Here is a 13,041-nt window from a genome sequence, read left to right on the forward strand (position 1 = left end):
ACAATTTATACTCAAATCAATTTACAGCTGGCAGATAAAACCACAAGGAAAATAATTGAGTGACAATACAACCTTTCCCTACCTAGCTACATCTGCTTTAGGTGGTATCCTACATCACTGACATCAGTGCTGGTCCAAGGTTTTGCCACCTCCAGCAGTCTCCATGGCAGTACTACAATCTCCACACCTTGATAGCTGAAGAGGAAAACAATATGTGTAAAATACAGACACACACACACACACGTTTTATATGTAATTTTTAAATTAGTGATTCACTGGAATCAAAGATGATGTACAAGAGACTGTAGTGACATGACAAGGGGTAATGGAATCAAACTGAGAGTAAGTTTACATTAGGAAAAAATTCTCTACTGTGAGAGTGGTGAGGAACTGGAACAAGTTGCCCCAAGAAGCTGTGGATGCCTCATCCCTGGAAGTGTTCAAGGCCAGGTTAGATGGAGCTCTGAGCAACCTGGTCTCATGAGTGGCATCCCTGGCCATGGCAAGGGAACTGAAACCAGATGATCTTTAAGGTTCTTTCCAACCCAAACCAATTTGTGATTCCATTATTTCATGCACGAATAAAGTGTCTTTGCAGAGAAAGCACTGAACATTCATTATTGTGGTTGACAATTTGTATTGCAGAAGTGCTATCCACACCAAGGACTCCTTCCACCAATACGTGACACACCTTCATTTGCTTTGTTGTGTGCTGTGGAGGCAGAAGCTGACATTTCTTATCCCCTCTGAAACGTGCCCTCTCACAGCACAAAGCCTACCCTCAGACTCCAGACCAAGCAAGTCTGTGTGGGGGACTGCCAGGATTAGTCAGCACTAGTGATGAGAACAACAAGCAGGCAGCTTGTCAGAAGCGCTGTGTGACTCAGAGCGACTTCCAGAGTCCTTCCGCACCGCTACATTTCTGCATTGTCCCTGCACATGCAGAGTAACAGATGACTCAACACCACCTTATTTTGGGAATCGAGCTAACCAAGCGAGCACTCTGTGATGTGAGGGCTTGTTTCACAAAGGCTGCTGGAGTTTCACAGTGACATTCTTCCCACTACCTGGAATTAGCAGGTGTATTTATTACCTGGCAGCTGTGGGCTGGGAGAAAACCCCCATACCGAAGTCATCTTTCATACAGAGCCTGATTAACATAAAACATGAAAAACAACTATTACAAGCTCAGTGCAGGCAACCAGCTGTGAAGTCTGTAGGAACAAATATAATTTCTGTAACTTGTTACTAATTGCCTGTAATACCTTCATAAACCCCTTTCCCTGTGAATTGTCCAGCAGGCTCTCAGCTATGTTCTCATCATGCAAATTCAGGCAGTATTTTGGAGTATCACATTTTGGGAAGAGAAAAGGTGTTGAAATTCATATTGTTTTTCACTAATCAATAGCTATTCGACCCTGAAACAACATAAGAGCCCATTTTAAGCACTGCCTTTCACTCACTGTCACTGAAATTGCAAATCCTACGCACTTACAGGACAATCACAGCACCAAGTCTAATTTCTACCTTTTGCAAAGGAAAACTTTCACCTACTCCAATGCTTGGAATCAGATTTCCCTTCTCACCCATTTAAAGGATGGGAAATCGAGTTTTGTCCTTTCAAAAGACACGGTTAAACACTGACATCCAAAAAATAGGAAACCATGCGGTGAGATCTCCCACTGCTGCCCTCCACTACAGCTCTTTCCTTCATCCACATTTCTCTACAGCATTGCACTAGAGATTGCATTTGTAGGGGCAAAGGAAAAAAGCCTGAACTAAATGTAGAATCACAACCCTGGAGCTACAGAAAGGAGCTTGCCTTGCACAGGAATTTCTCTGCAGATGGCCATGGGAGACCATCCTGGAGAGAGAGGCCCAGGAGAGCTGGAGGATTTTCAAGAACCATCTCTTCCAGGTTAATGAATGGTCTATGGCTACACACAGAAAGCAAGCAGAGGTGGCAGAAGGCATGGAAGCATGAAGCAGGAGCACCTGACTAGACATGAAAAAGCAGCACACAAGAGATGGAAGCAAGAGCAGGCAACCTGGGGAGATGCACCATCCAAGCATGCACAGGTGGGGTCAGGAAAGACAAAGCCCAAATGAAGTGGAATATGGAAGGTGGAAGGCAAGGGAAAAAAAAGATTTAGCAGAGAGATCATCAGCAACAGAAAGACTAGGGGAAAAAAAGGCACTGCAGCTGAGTGGGGCAGAGGAGCTGCTGACAAAAAATGCCAAGGTACTGACTGCCACCTTTGCTTCTGCTGTTACCAGCAACAACAGCCCCCAGAGCTACCCTGGGCACAGTGCAGATATTGACTGTGTATCAAAGCACTGTTAATATTCACACTACCAAAAGCACCAATCTGCCCAGGTAATGCTGCTTCACTGACAGGATCACCATCTGCTTCTGCCAATTTGCAACTCTGCTTGGACTCGCCCTTCACCCATCAGCATTTCTCACCATGGTGTCCCTCCTGACAGGGCTGCATTTGCAGACCCTATGTTGTATAAAATAGGTATTCAGCATATTTAAAGTAATGCAGTCAACCTTACTATGACTTCTGGATGTGTAGAATGAAAACTGATCAAATATGTAGCTATGTAATGTGTATTTCAACAAAGTCTGTAAAGAGGCAAAATTTTCTACTGTACAAATACAAAAACATACAACTTCAAAAAAAACCAAATTTATTTTACTGCCAAAATTATTAAACACTAAAAAGACAATCTTGTAGCCTATACATTAGGAATGTAAGACTTCATGTACAATCAAGAGAACACTTCACTGCAAAAAAGGTGAAAAACTGTGTTTCTAAAACAGTGTCACATAATGAGCTGAAGAAAGTGAATAAAAGTGTGGCAGTTGCTTAAATTCAGGTTCTCATGTGAAAGACATACATCCATAGACTGATGCAGACGTTCCACAGACTTCAGGGAATACCAAATGTGCACATCTAGTCTTAGAAGTAGAATTATACAAATACAAAAGGCAATATATTATACATCTATATACAGCACAGTAAGTCTCAAAGACCAACAAAAAGGTACTGGACAATTACATTAGAAATTTCTAGAATTTCTCATAGGAAACCTTAGAGAGAAGTGTGGCTAAAATAGCTCTATTTATGTACCTTTCAAATTTGTTAGGTAATCAAGGCAATTCAAGACATTTAAATCCATTCAAAAAAGTCACTGCAGCTCTACAGCAAGTGGTTAGAGGCTATACACTTCTTGCACAAATGGTCCATATTCTCACAACAAAAATAATTCTTCTCAGCTTCAATGAGTTCTGCAAGTGTTGCTGTTCAAAGCCATCCTTGGAAACAGTGGCCTCTGATTTGGAACAGTAAGGTCAGTTATAAACGTCAGCAGTGAAACAACTTCTCTTTTACAATGTGAGATGATTCACTCCTACATAACATTTTCCCTGCAGAATGGTGCAGCTGTGCATGTTTGGAAGGTATTCATCAGAACTACCCACTCCTGGGCAGATTGTAATATGTGGTGTCTTAATGGGTTTCCTTTACACTGCTAGAAGACATCTACTTTAACAAAGATTTTCCATCTGACAGTCTGAAGTGACTGGATAATGCTCAAACCCCCAGAGTTTGACAATTTTAGAAATATCTGCTTCCTGCCCTACTTCCCTCATCACTCTTCCCACCCCTCTCCTAATCCGGCACCATGGATATTTGGTCAACAAATAATTCTGCCTCACTCTCCCTTGTGCTTTTTTTTTTTAACCTTTCAATTTTTAAGAAAATAAAGAAGCACAACTCAAAGGTTTGGTACTCAGGAAAGAAATTCTGTAGACTCAATCAGTACAAAGGTGAGATGTCAGCTTACAAAAACACACTCCTCACTGGGTGGGTGACTCCAGAGACCAATACAAACGTGTTTGTAAGAAGCTACATATCTATGGACAGAACAGTCTTTAGTACCAGAACCTTTCCTTTTATCATTGTCTCAAAAAAGTATGAAGATTCATGTTATTTCAGTTGTACCAATAAGAGCCTAGGCCTTGGGTTCAAGCCAGACCAGCTGGATAAAATAAAAGGAAAAACAAACTTTATTTCAACATCATTTGGCTTGTAGCCAAGAGTACAGGAAACATTTGGTTACATATCTACACTTTATGGCATTTTAGATCCTAATTTGAAATCCCAATTATTTAGAGCTAAATCTTCCCAGTATAAAAAATATCTTTTATACCAACACCCAGCTTGGAAGAGTGTCTACCATGGTGGTAACAAACTATTTTTAATTAAACGAAACAAAGCAAAACCAGCAGAATTCTCAAAAATTCTAGCCCCTCAACACTACCTCGCAACTAATACCATAACAGCAAATATTTTTCTACTGCAATTTTATCTATTCTAGTTTTATGTCAATTTAAATTACTGCACTACTGTGTTCTTTAGATCCTACACTGCAAAAGTGGATTAGGAAACTGCTGTAAGTTTTGCAGGTTATTTCTTTGCAATATCTAGATCAAATCTGAAGGGAAGGAAGAGCTTTGCATTCACTTTGTGTAGAGACAACCAATGCCAACTATCAGCTGCTAACACCCCTATCAGCTGCTGCAGGTGGTTATGCATGTCCAGCAGCCACATGCATTAGTTAGTGTGTAACAAATGTCCTAATATGTATTGCAGAAAAGCCTATAAAAAAGAGGCTAAATTTTCTGCTGTAGAAAGTATTTACAAAAACAACCTCAAAGAACCAGTTTTTCTCACTGGTCAGTATTAAAAAATAAACAGGGCAAATTTGTAGTTGATCCATTAGGAATGTAAGTTTTCATGTAAAATTAGGAAAACACTTCACTGTAAAAAGGTGAAGTACTGCATTACTAGAATAGAATGGTGTCACAAAACAAAATGCAGAATGAGAAATTGTGGCATACTCTTTTAAATTCAGGCTCTTGGGTAAATATGAACAGCTACAGACTGATGGGGCTATTCTGCATACTTTGGTGCATTCTCAGGAATGTACAAATCCAGTCTGTTATCTTATTAGTACAATTATAAAACTTACTCTTTTCATTAATTAATAAACTTATTAATTGCTATAAACCTGAATAACATTAGCTGTTTAAAAGTTACTTGTGCTTCAGTTTAAGTCAAGAACTATACTTATCTCCAAGCAAATGGGTAAGTCTACCAGAATTTTAGTGTTTGTTGTTTTACAATGGTCTTGACAATAATGGATTAAGAGCTGCAGAAATCTGGACAGTTGGGAGCAACTATGCCTTAGATCTTCATCCTACTTCTCCACTCATAATAATAAATTGTCTGTTCATCAGCTAATAACTGCTACTGGAGTGGCTTTGTCAGCAACTGCTTCTTCAGATTTCTGCATAAGAAGTTTTAATATCCATTTTAAATTAAAATCTTAACATTATAAAAGTTGTTGTCAAACTCACTGAAGGCTAAAGGTTAGGTAAAACCTTGAATAGGTTGCTGGTTTAGAATTTCGAACTAGAAAAATAATAGCTATAAAAAACCTTAGGAATTACAGTGCTACTAATATTTACATTATAGTTCCCATTTGTGCTTGCAAGTTACTGGAAGTACACATCCTTTGGTAGTATTCTCTTATTCTCAAGCACGAGATTCCTATTAAGCACATTCACACTCCTGATTTCCTTGCATCAGTGCAAAGGGCTCATATTTCTACATAACATTGGTACACAAGCACATCTCTTCCCCACAGACAATAAAAATACTGATGACTGGCTTTTCAGTGAGTAGTTTTGGAACTGATATTTAAGGATCCTAAAGAAAGAGTCTGTCACATAATTTTTAGGAGTGACTACTACAGCAATTGATAATAATTCCCAGCCACAAGCTCTGCTACTGTATTACTTTAGGCCCAGTTTCAAGACATACAGATAAACCAAAATGCATCTAAAATTGGACTTATACAGGCATAAAGAAGTATGAACATTGCTACATGTACTAACTACCAATACAAAAGCCACCAGAACACCAAACAATGAAGTGATGCTTCTAGTTTATATTTACATGTAAGCACAGCTCACATGTAAGACAATGTCTGTTCTTACAATGCTCTTCCAAAATTGCATGACAATACTGCAAGACTCCTTCTAAAAAAACCCTAAGTACTTGTAGTTTTGCCTATGCCAAGTGGAAGACAAAAAGCAGAATCTGGGAGAGACACTCTATTTGTTCCCACATTGTACATCTGTAAGAATCCACACACCTTGGCAAGTGACACCCAACCAATTAACACTTGTTCAGCTGGCAAAGGTATAAACTTTCCATGAAGCTGTAAAGATATCAGAGGCTGACTCAAAATAATTATAACTGTTTTCTATTCACTATTACTGTCAAACATGAGCCAAGTAAGAATTTACTTGGATTTGAGACTTAAGGAAGTAACGTATGGCATATTAAGAGCTTAATGTACCAATATCAGGATATAGTCTCAGTAATTTAATTTTTATACTGGCCAATTTAATGTCAATCTGTTGACAAAGTTATGCTAATACTGGGAGGTCGCTGCTGATTAGGTTGTTTGCTTAAAATAGGAAGATCTGTTCTTTCTGTTCCATATATCAATTTTTCCTCCTGAAGACTGCAAGCTGAATACCTGTTTGCCTCTGTACCAGAGACACCACCACGATTATTTGGAACTGGGACACCACTGACCTGTTCAAAGGATTTACTAAACACAGTGGTGGTCGTTCTGGCCAGGCTATGGCTGCCAGGCTTAGGCAGGGACTGACTGGTTGTCAGTGTCAGTCTCTTCAGAGAGACAAGCTCTAGATTCTCACTCATGGCTCTCTGAGTTTGTTTCCGTGACAAATGCTCTCTGCAGGTTTCTCCTTCTTTTTCTTTTCCTCCAGATTTGCTTCCTCCAGACCTTCGTAGGCTCTTCCCTAAGAGGCTCTTGCTGCTCATGGTGCTGCTGTTAGACAGGGCAGACTGACTTGTTCCAGAAGTAGCCCTAGAGTAAAACCCTTCATCGGTTTCAGATACTTCTATCAGTTCTTCTTCAATTGCTAAGTCAGAATTATCTGCATGATAGAAACAGAAATAAAAAATTAGCAATTGACTGTCTCACATTCATTGATTCTACATATTGTTTAATTTTGATATTTATAAGCATGAAGCCACAAAGCCGTAGAACAGAGAAGACAATGCTTACCTATTCCATGACATTTTGGAATTAAGGTTCATTAGGACATAGAGTTACAGCAAGTAATGTCACATTACATCAAAAGGCATGCCCCCAATCTCATTTTGTTGTGATTTTGAAGGAAAAAAAATGCAGTCTTGTTAATTCATGCAAGAAATTAGAAACTTAGAGATTAGAAAGTACCATACAGAACAAAACAGAAGTGTAAATCTTATTTTGAGCAAGTGATCCACTACAGGATTTGGCAAAGCTTGTCAATTACAGAGGTGTGTGATCAATGCCCCAGGACACCCTATGGCACCTGCATGTTTAGCAACCCAAGAATGCTTTAGGACTGAAAGGTCACGTTCTGCATCACAGGTCTGGTGGTAAGAGTTGGAAACTCAAGCACAACATGAGATATGCGATATACCGTGAAAGGCAGAATTTGGGACGTCTGAGTTCCAGAGCAAGATACTTTTAACATCCATTTTGATGGATTTTTCATACCATTGATCACTGGATTTTGTAAACTCTCATAAATATGCTTAATGAACTCAAAGGTATGTTGAGTCTGGGTGTATTTTCTCCAGATTAACTAGCAGATCTCCAGATCTACTTGTAAGTATGTCATCATTGTATGTGGGCACAGACAAAGCTGTGTGCAATACATGCAACTGTGTTATTACACATGCAAATATATTAACTGCATACTTTAATTCTTGAAACATGCAGCAGTGACCCTTTCAATCATCAGCGGTACCTTACAGTGCAGCTACAAGTGCTCTGCTAAAACTGCACTCTGCCAGATGAGTTTATTCCATCCTCCATCATTTTTCTTACAGATTTTTGCCTCCTGATTTCTGGCAGGCCTTTGCTGTCAGTTTTAGGTTCTGTAGCTGTTTCCTGTACACCCTGTAAATGCTGAACATCATTCTCTGCTAGAGCTCTGCTCTTTTCCCCATTCCCGGTCCTCTCTCCAGCCACACTTGTGACACTAATCTCAGGTATGATAAAGTTGCCCAATTCAGTAGCATCACTACCATTCTCTGGTTGTTCTAGAATTAAAGATGGATAAGAAAAAAAAAAAACAAAAACAAAAACAAAAAATGTCTGAAACAAAACATGAAACAAAAGCCAATAGATACAGATGACTTAAGCATTATAAATTAAAGCAGATGTACACATATTAACCTTTTGTTAATTAGCAACATTAGCAGGTATGGAATTTTGCTTTATTTCTAAAATGGCAATCTTCAATCTTCCAGTTATTGGCCTGAGTCACATACTGGAAAGGCCCATGCTTGATCTTTCAAAACTTAAATTTCTGAGGATCATGAAACACATTATCAGAAACAAAAGAACAGTTCATAATTCCCTTTTATGACTGTATTCTCTATATCACCATGCTACAGTCAAAGTTACTTTTACAATGAAATGGCATATCAACTTCATATATTATCATTCAAGACTAGGAAATCTTCACATGCAATGTCATGATGCTGCACCTTGGTCAGCCTGAAAGCTAAGAGTGAAACAACAAAGTCAACTCAAACACACTGATATCCATTCTCTTCCTTCATTTCAAAAAACTGTTTTCAACTGGAAAGGTATTTCTGGATACCCCAGAAAAACTAGTGGAGAAGAGCACTGTGGCACAGGAACTTGACAAGACTAAAAATGCACTAAAAGCACAGCTCAGAATGAATCTCAAGTGAGTCCCTATTTTATTTGTATTGCAGCTCTTCCAGACCAGAGGATTAAGTAAGGACCACTCAGACCATACTGCCAGTCTGCTGCTGCACATGACAGAGCTGGCAGCACTCTGAACTGACAGTATGAAGTCCAAAACCAGAGGAATTTACAATGAGATGATTTCTCACAGTGGCAGCTCTAATGCTCTTTAATTCAAGAGGATCCCCTCTTTCTCCTGTCCCCTCCATGAAGGCTCTCATGCAGGCACTGTGCACTTCTAGGTCAGGTGGCTCCAGCACTGAGCTTTTCACTACCATTTGTGCTGTCTGCACTGATCACAGCTGATCCAGATGGTTATTCTGGCAGGGATGGACATCAGTGTCTCCTGGTGTAAGAGCTATCCCTTATTTTACCTGAAAATTCTATCTAATCATCCTAAGTCTTTCTCACTAATCAACGATCAAACAAAGTATCTATTTAACAAGCTGCACCACACAAAGGAAATGGTATTAATAACTGATGCTATTCCTCACTGAATTCCTGATATTTGGACAAAACTAGAACCATTGACTTATAACAGCACTTTCTGCAAAAGTCTTCTACTTCCAGCAGCAAAAGTGGCAAAAAGCTCCATGAGCTGCAATAGTAATAACAACAAATAAACAATTGTGATAATGAAAGCACCACCAAGTATAGCCCTTTTTTTTTCCTAAAAACACAGAAACAGAAAGAAGACCAATGCTCTGACTGGCCTTAGTGCTGTAATTTCACTGGAGTGAGGAACTTGTGCCTCTCCAATGGCAATCTGAAAGTCCCTCCTGCTGCCCCAGAGAGAGAAAAGGACAGAACAGAGCTTAACTGTCAGAAAGCACTAAATATCCAGCTGCAAAGAAAGAAGACTCAAAGTACAGAGCAGGAATCAGAAAAACAGGGGAAGATTTTTTTTTTTTGGGGTAAAAGATTCTGTATAAAAGCATTACCCAGTTATGGTTATTTGGTGGTGTGCACTTCTAAATGTAACATCCAGCTGTGATATCAGCACTTCACCCAATAGTGCTGTATTCCCACAGCTGAGTAACCATTACTACAATGAACTGAGGGAAAAAAAACCCCAAAAAGTTAAGAGCTTTACTCATTATAATTATGTCTAAAGGAAATATACCTATCTCTGAATTTAACTGACTACAGGAGGAAACTAATGGAAAAAATGGGATATGGGGTCTCTCAACTCCCATTAGCACTGCCTACCATAGCAGCTACAGGCTTGGGGCAGGGATAAGAGTACACCATCCACACCCTCCATAGCAGCACACCCTCCTTATTTTACAGCTTTTAAGGACCCCCAAACCTTCAGCTTCATGGTGCTTGGTGGTGAAGATAATACTGCTTTCAAGCTGGACAGCTCTGGGGATCTAGCCTTTGAGAGAGAGCTATTAATGCCCAGTGCACCAGGTAATGTAACAAAAGAGAAAACCAAGGACACTGCTGAGCAGTGTAGAACTGATGAAAATGAATAATTACATCAGTTTGATTGTTAACATAGACATACCACAGCAGTTGAAGGAAAATGTATTTGGTGTCACATTTCTGAATGCTTTGAGTAGTACAACCAACTCTGATAAATGCATTTCATGTTTACTAATTGCTAAAACTTAATTCAAAACTATAATCTACCTTATTACAATTGCCTAGATAATTTACCTCAGACTGCACAGGCAAACTGACCATTCAAAATGCAATTCAATTTTAACCCCCACAAGCTCAAGCTGCATGTCCTGCACAACTGTGTTAGCATATTTAATTTGTCATAAAAGGACCAGGCTTATACTCTAAGATTAGCATTAACTTCAGATTCTTGTAAGTTACAATTATTTCAGGAATTAATACTGCTAAAAGAGTAAGAAAATTCAAAGACTAGTACTTCTAAACCTTGTGTACTACATAAAAGGCAATTTTTGCAGCAAAGAAAAAAGTAACACTCTGTCCCTCCTTGGTAGTTGATGTCTTTTTTCTTGTGTTACGTGTCTTACCAACATCTGGTCAGCTCTTCTCAGTCTGTTACATCAGAGTATTTCTGATTACACACACCTCTACATACATGAGCTAATGCTCCCCTCCAGGTGTGATAATATGCAGGCAATCTAATCCAACAGTACTAAATAATTTATTGCTAAGTAGTAGCTACTATCAGCTCACTCAATAAACAATACCAATTTGTGATTAGATGGATCTGTTTTGCAAACCAACCTCATATTTAGAACCTCTAAAGTACCTATCTGTGAAGTCCAAATTCACAGATTACTAATTTAATTTACTAACTGAATTACTAATTGAATTTTAAAAGTCCTTCTAAGTAACTGCTCCTAATGAACAAATTAGAAGAAGATTCAATGTTAAGTCAACCTTTATTCAAAACTGACTTCAATCTAGAGTTTGAGCAAAGGCTAGCAAGATCTAATGTCTGAAAACTTCTATGATAAAATGAATTGTTTCAAACATTGTTTCAAACATAAAGAAAATAAAGCCCATGCTTCTCAGCTGGATATGTGATTCACTGGGGTTCTTCTATTTTATTTTACACACATAAGTAGTGACTGAAAGTTGCTGCCCTTGCTTCCCCAAGAGATAATTTGCTTCATCAGTCTATGTAATGTGTAACATCAAATACCTCTCAGCTGTCTCCTCTGACTTCCACATCCATTTACACTAATTTTTATTATAATGAAAATAAAAATAACCCCCCAAATACTATTTTTCCTCTTACACTATGTGTGAGAGAGAGAGAGAGAATAATGGTCAAGACGTATGAGGTTTATCATCTAATTTCTACCAATTCCAATATTCATTTTAATTTGAACAAGCATGTCTAAGCACAAAACTTGTTATTCTTTCTGCATGCCAATTGTGAAGAGGTATTTCATATCTTTCTGTCCTCAGGAGCTGTGTGGCACTGAATTAGTTTAGTAAGAATTTTGAAAATGGGAGACCATCCACTCCTGCTTTAAAAAGGCTGTCCAAGTCACATACAAAAGGTTTGTTAAGGTTTTATAATGAGAATTTTGAGGAGATTAGCCAAAGTGATTTATGTATGGAATATTTGCCATTTAAAATAACACAACTGGCAGTCACTTAGCTAGATACCACAGGTTCAGCTTTGGACTCTTAATCAGCCTAGTCTTTGCATAGCCTTCAAATTTACAATTACTCCCACAACCTGCCATGTATTCCACTCCAACCCACCTTACACTGTGTGATTTTCTTCCTCTTCATTAAATCCTGTACTGTTGAGACAAATCCAACATTTTCACAGAAACCCAAACAAAATGTTGGCATGAGCTGTTTTGAAAAAGTCCTTAATTTTTCAGTCTTTATCTCTGAATACTGACTACTCACTCCTTGCTTGGATTGCACTCACTAGATTATTGCTGTTTCTCTCAATTTGTCCTACTTTATAAGACTCTCATAAAACATAGCATTCCACTCCACTTCTGAGTTCAACTGGTACTTTCATTTCCCTTTCACCTTACTGTTATCTGCTGCAGGGCACACCTGTCACACACTTTTTTCCTTGAACTTCACCAAGCCAGACTCCCTGCAAGGAGGCAATAACTGTAGAAACTTCTCTATTTCTGTATTTGCTGAAAACTTTGCATTCTTATACGGATATATCCAATACTCATTTTGGACGCTTGTAGTGTCCTGTAAACACAAAGGGAATGTTTATTTTAACACACTTTCAATTTCTCTAGATGACCTAGCACTAAGTATCCTTGATCTGTATTACTCTCCACCATCTCATTTGAACAAGCATCAAAACCACTCAAAAATAATAGCTAACAACATTGCCAGGCTTCAGAGGGTTTTTGTACACTTAAAAGCTAAGATATAATACAGTTTTCTTGCATCTGGTCAATAATCCATGCTTAATAACTTTAAGGCTGAAGAAAGAAAGCAGCCTTAAGATGTCAGTAATGACTTGCTACTCCATTTCACTAAAGACACTAATGTTTTGCTCCTCGGGTTTGTCTGATGGTTTTAAGTAGTTTTTAATCAACTGAAATGAAATTTGGTTGTTTCACCTTTCTTCTCTGTCCTTCACCCTCTCTGGCAGCTCACTATTGGTACTAGAACCACAAATGTGTTCTACCATTAAGTGTTTCTCAACACTTACCTGAATTACCTCTTGGCCAATTTATGACA

At 38.6% G+C, this 13,041-nt stretch overlaps 1 protein-coding gene across 1 annotated transcript in view; it reads right to left on the reverse strand.

Moving 5' to 3' along the window:
• Positions 1-1,460: 1,460 nt before the first annotated feature.
• The window catches only part of HYCC1 (hyccin PI4KA lipid kinase complex subunit 1), a 44,284-nt gene continuing 32,703 nt past the window's right edge, over positions 1,461-13,041 (reverse strand). The window contains exon 11 of the mRNA XM_058036482.1: positions 1,461-7,045. Within this exon, the coding sequence (XP_057892465.1) occupies positions 6,489-7,045 (557 nt within the window). The 3' untranslated portion in view covers positions 1,461-6,488. The remainder of the gene's footprint in view (positions 7,046-13,041) is intronic.

Source organism: Melospiza georgiana, chromosome 1 (genome assembly GCF_028018845.1).
Source record: "Melospiza georgiana isolate bMelGeo1 chromosome 1, bMelGeo1.pri, whole genome shotgun sequence".
Lineage (NCBI taxonomy): Eukaryota > Metazoa > Chordata > Aves > Passeriformes > Passerellidae > Melospiza > Melospiza georgiana.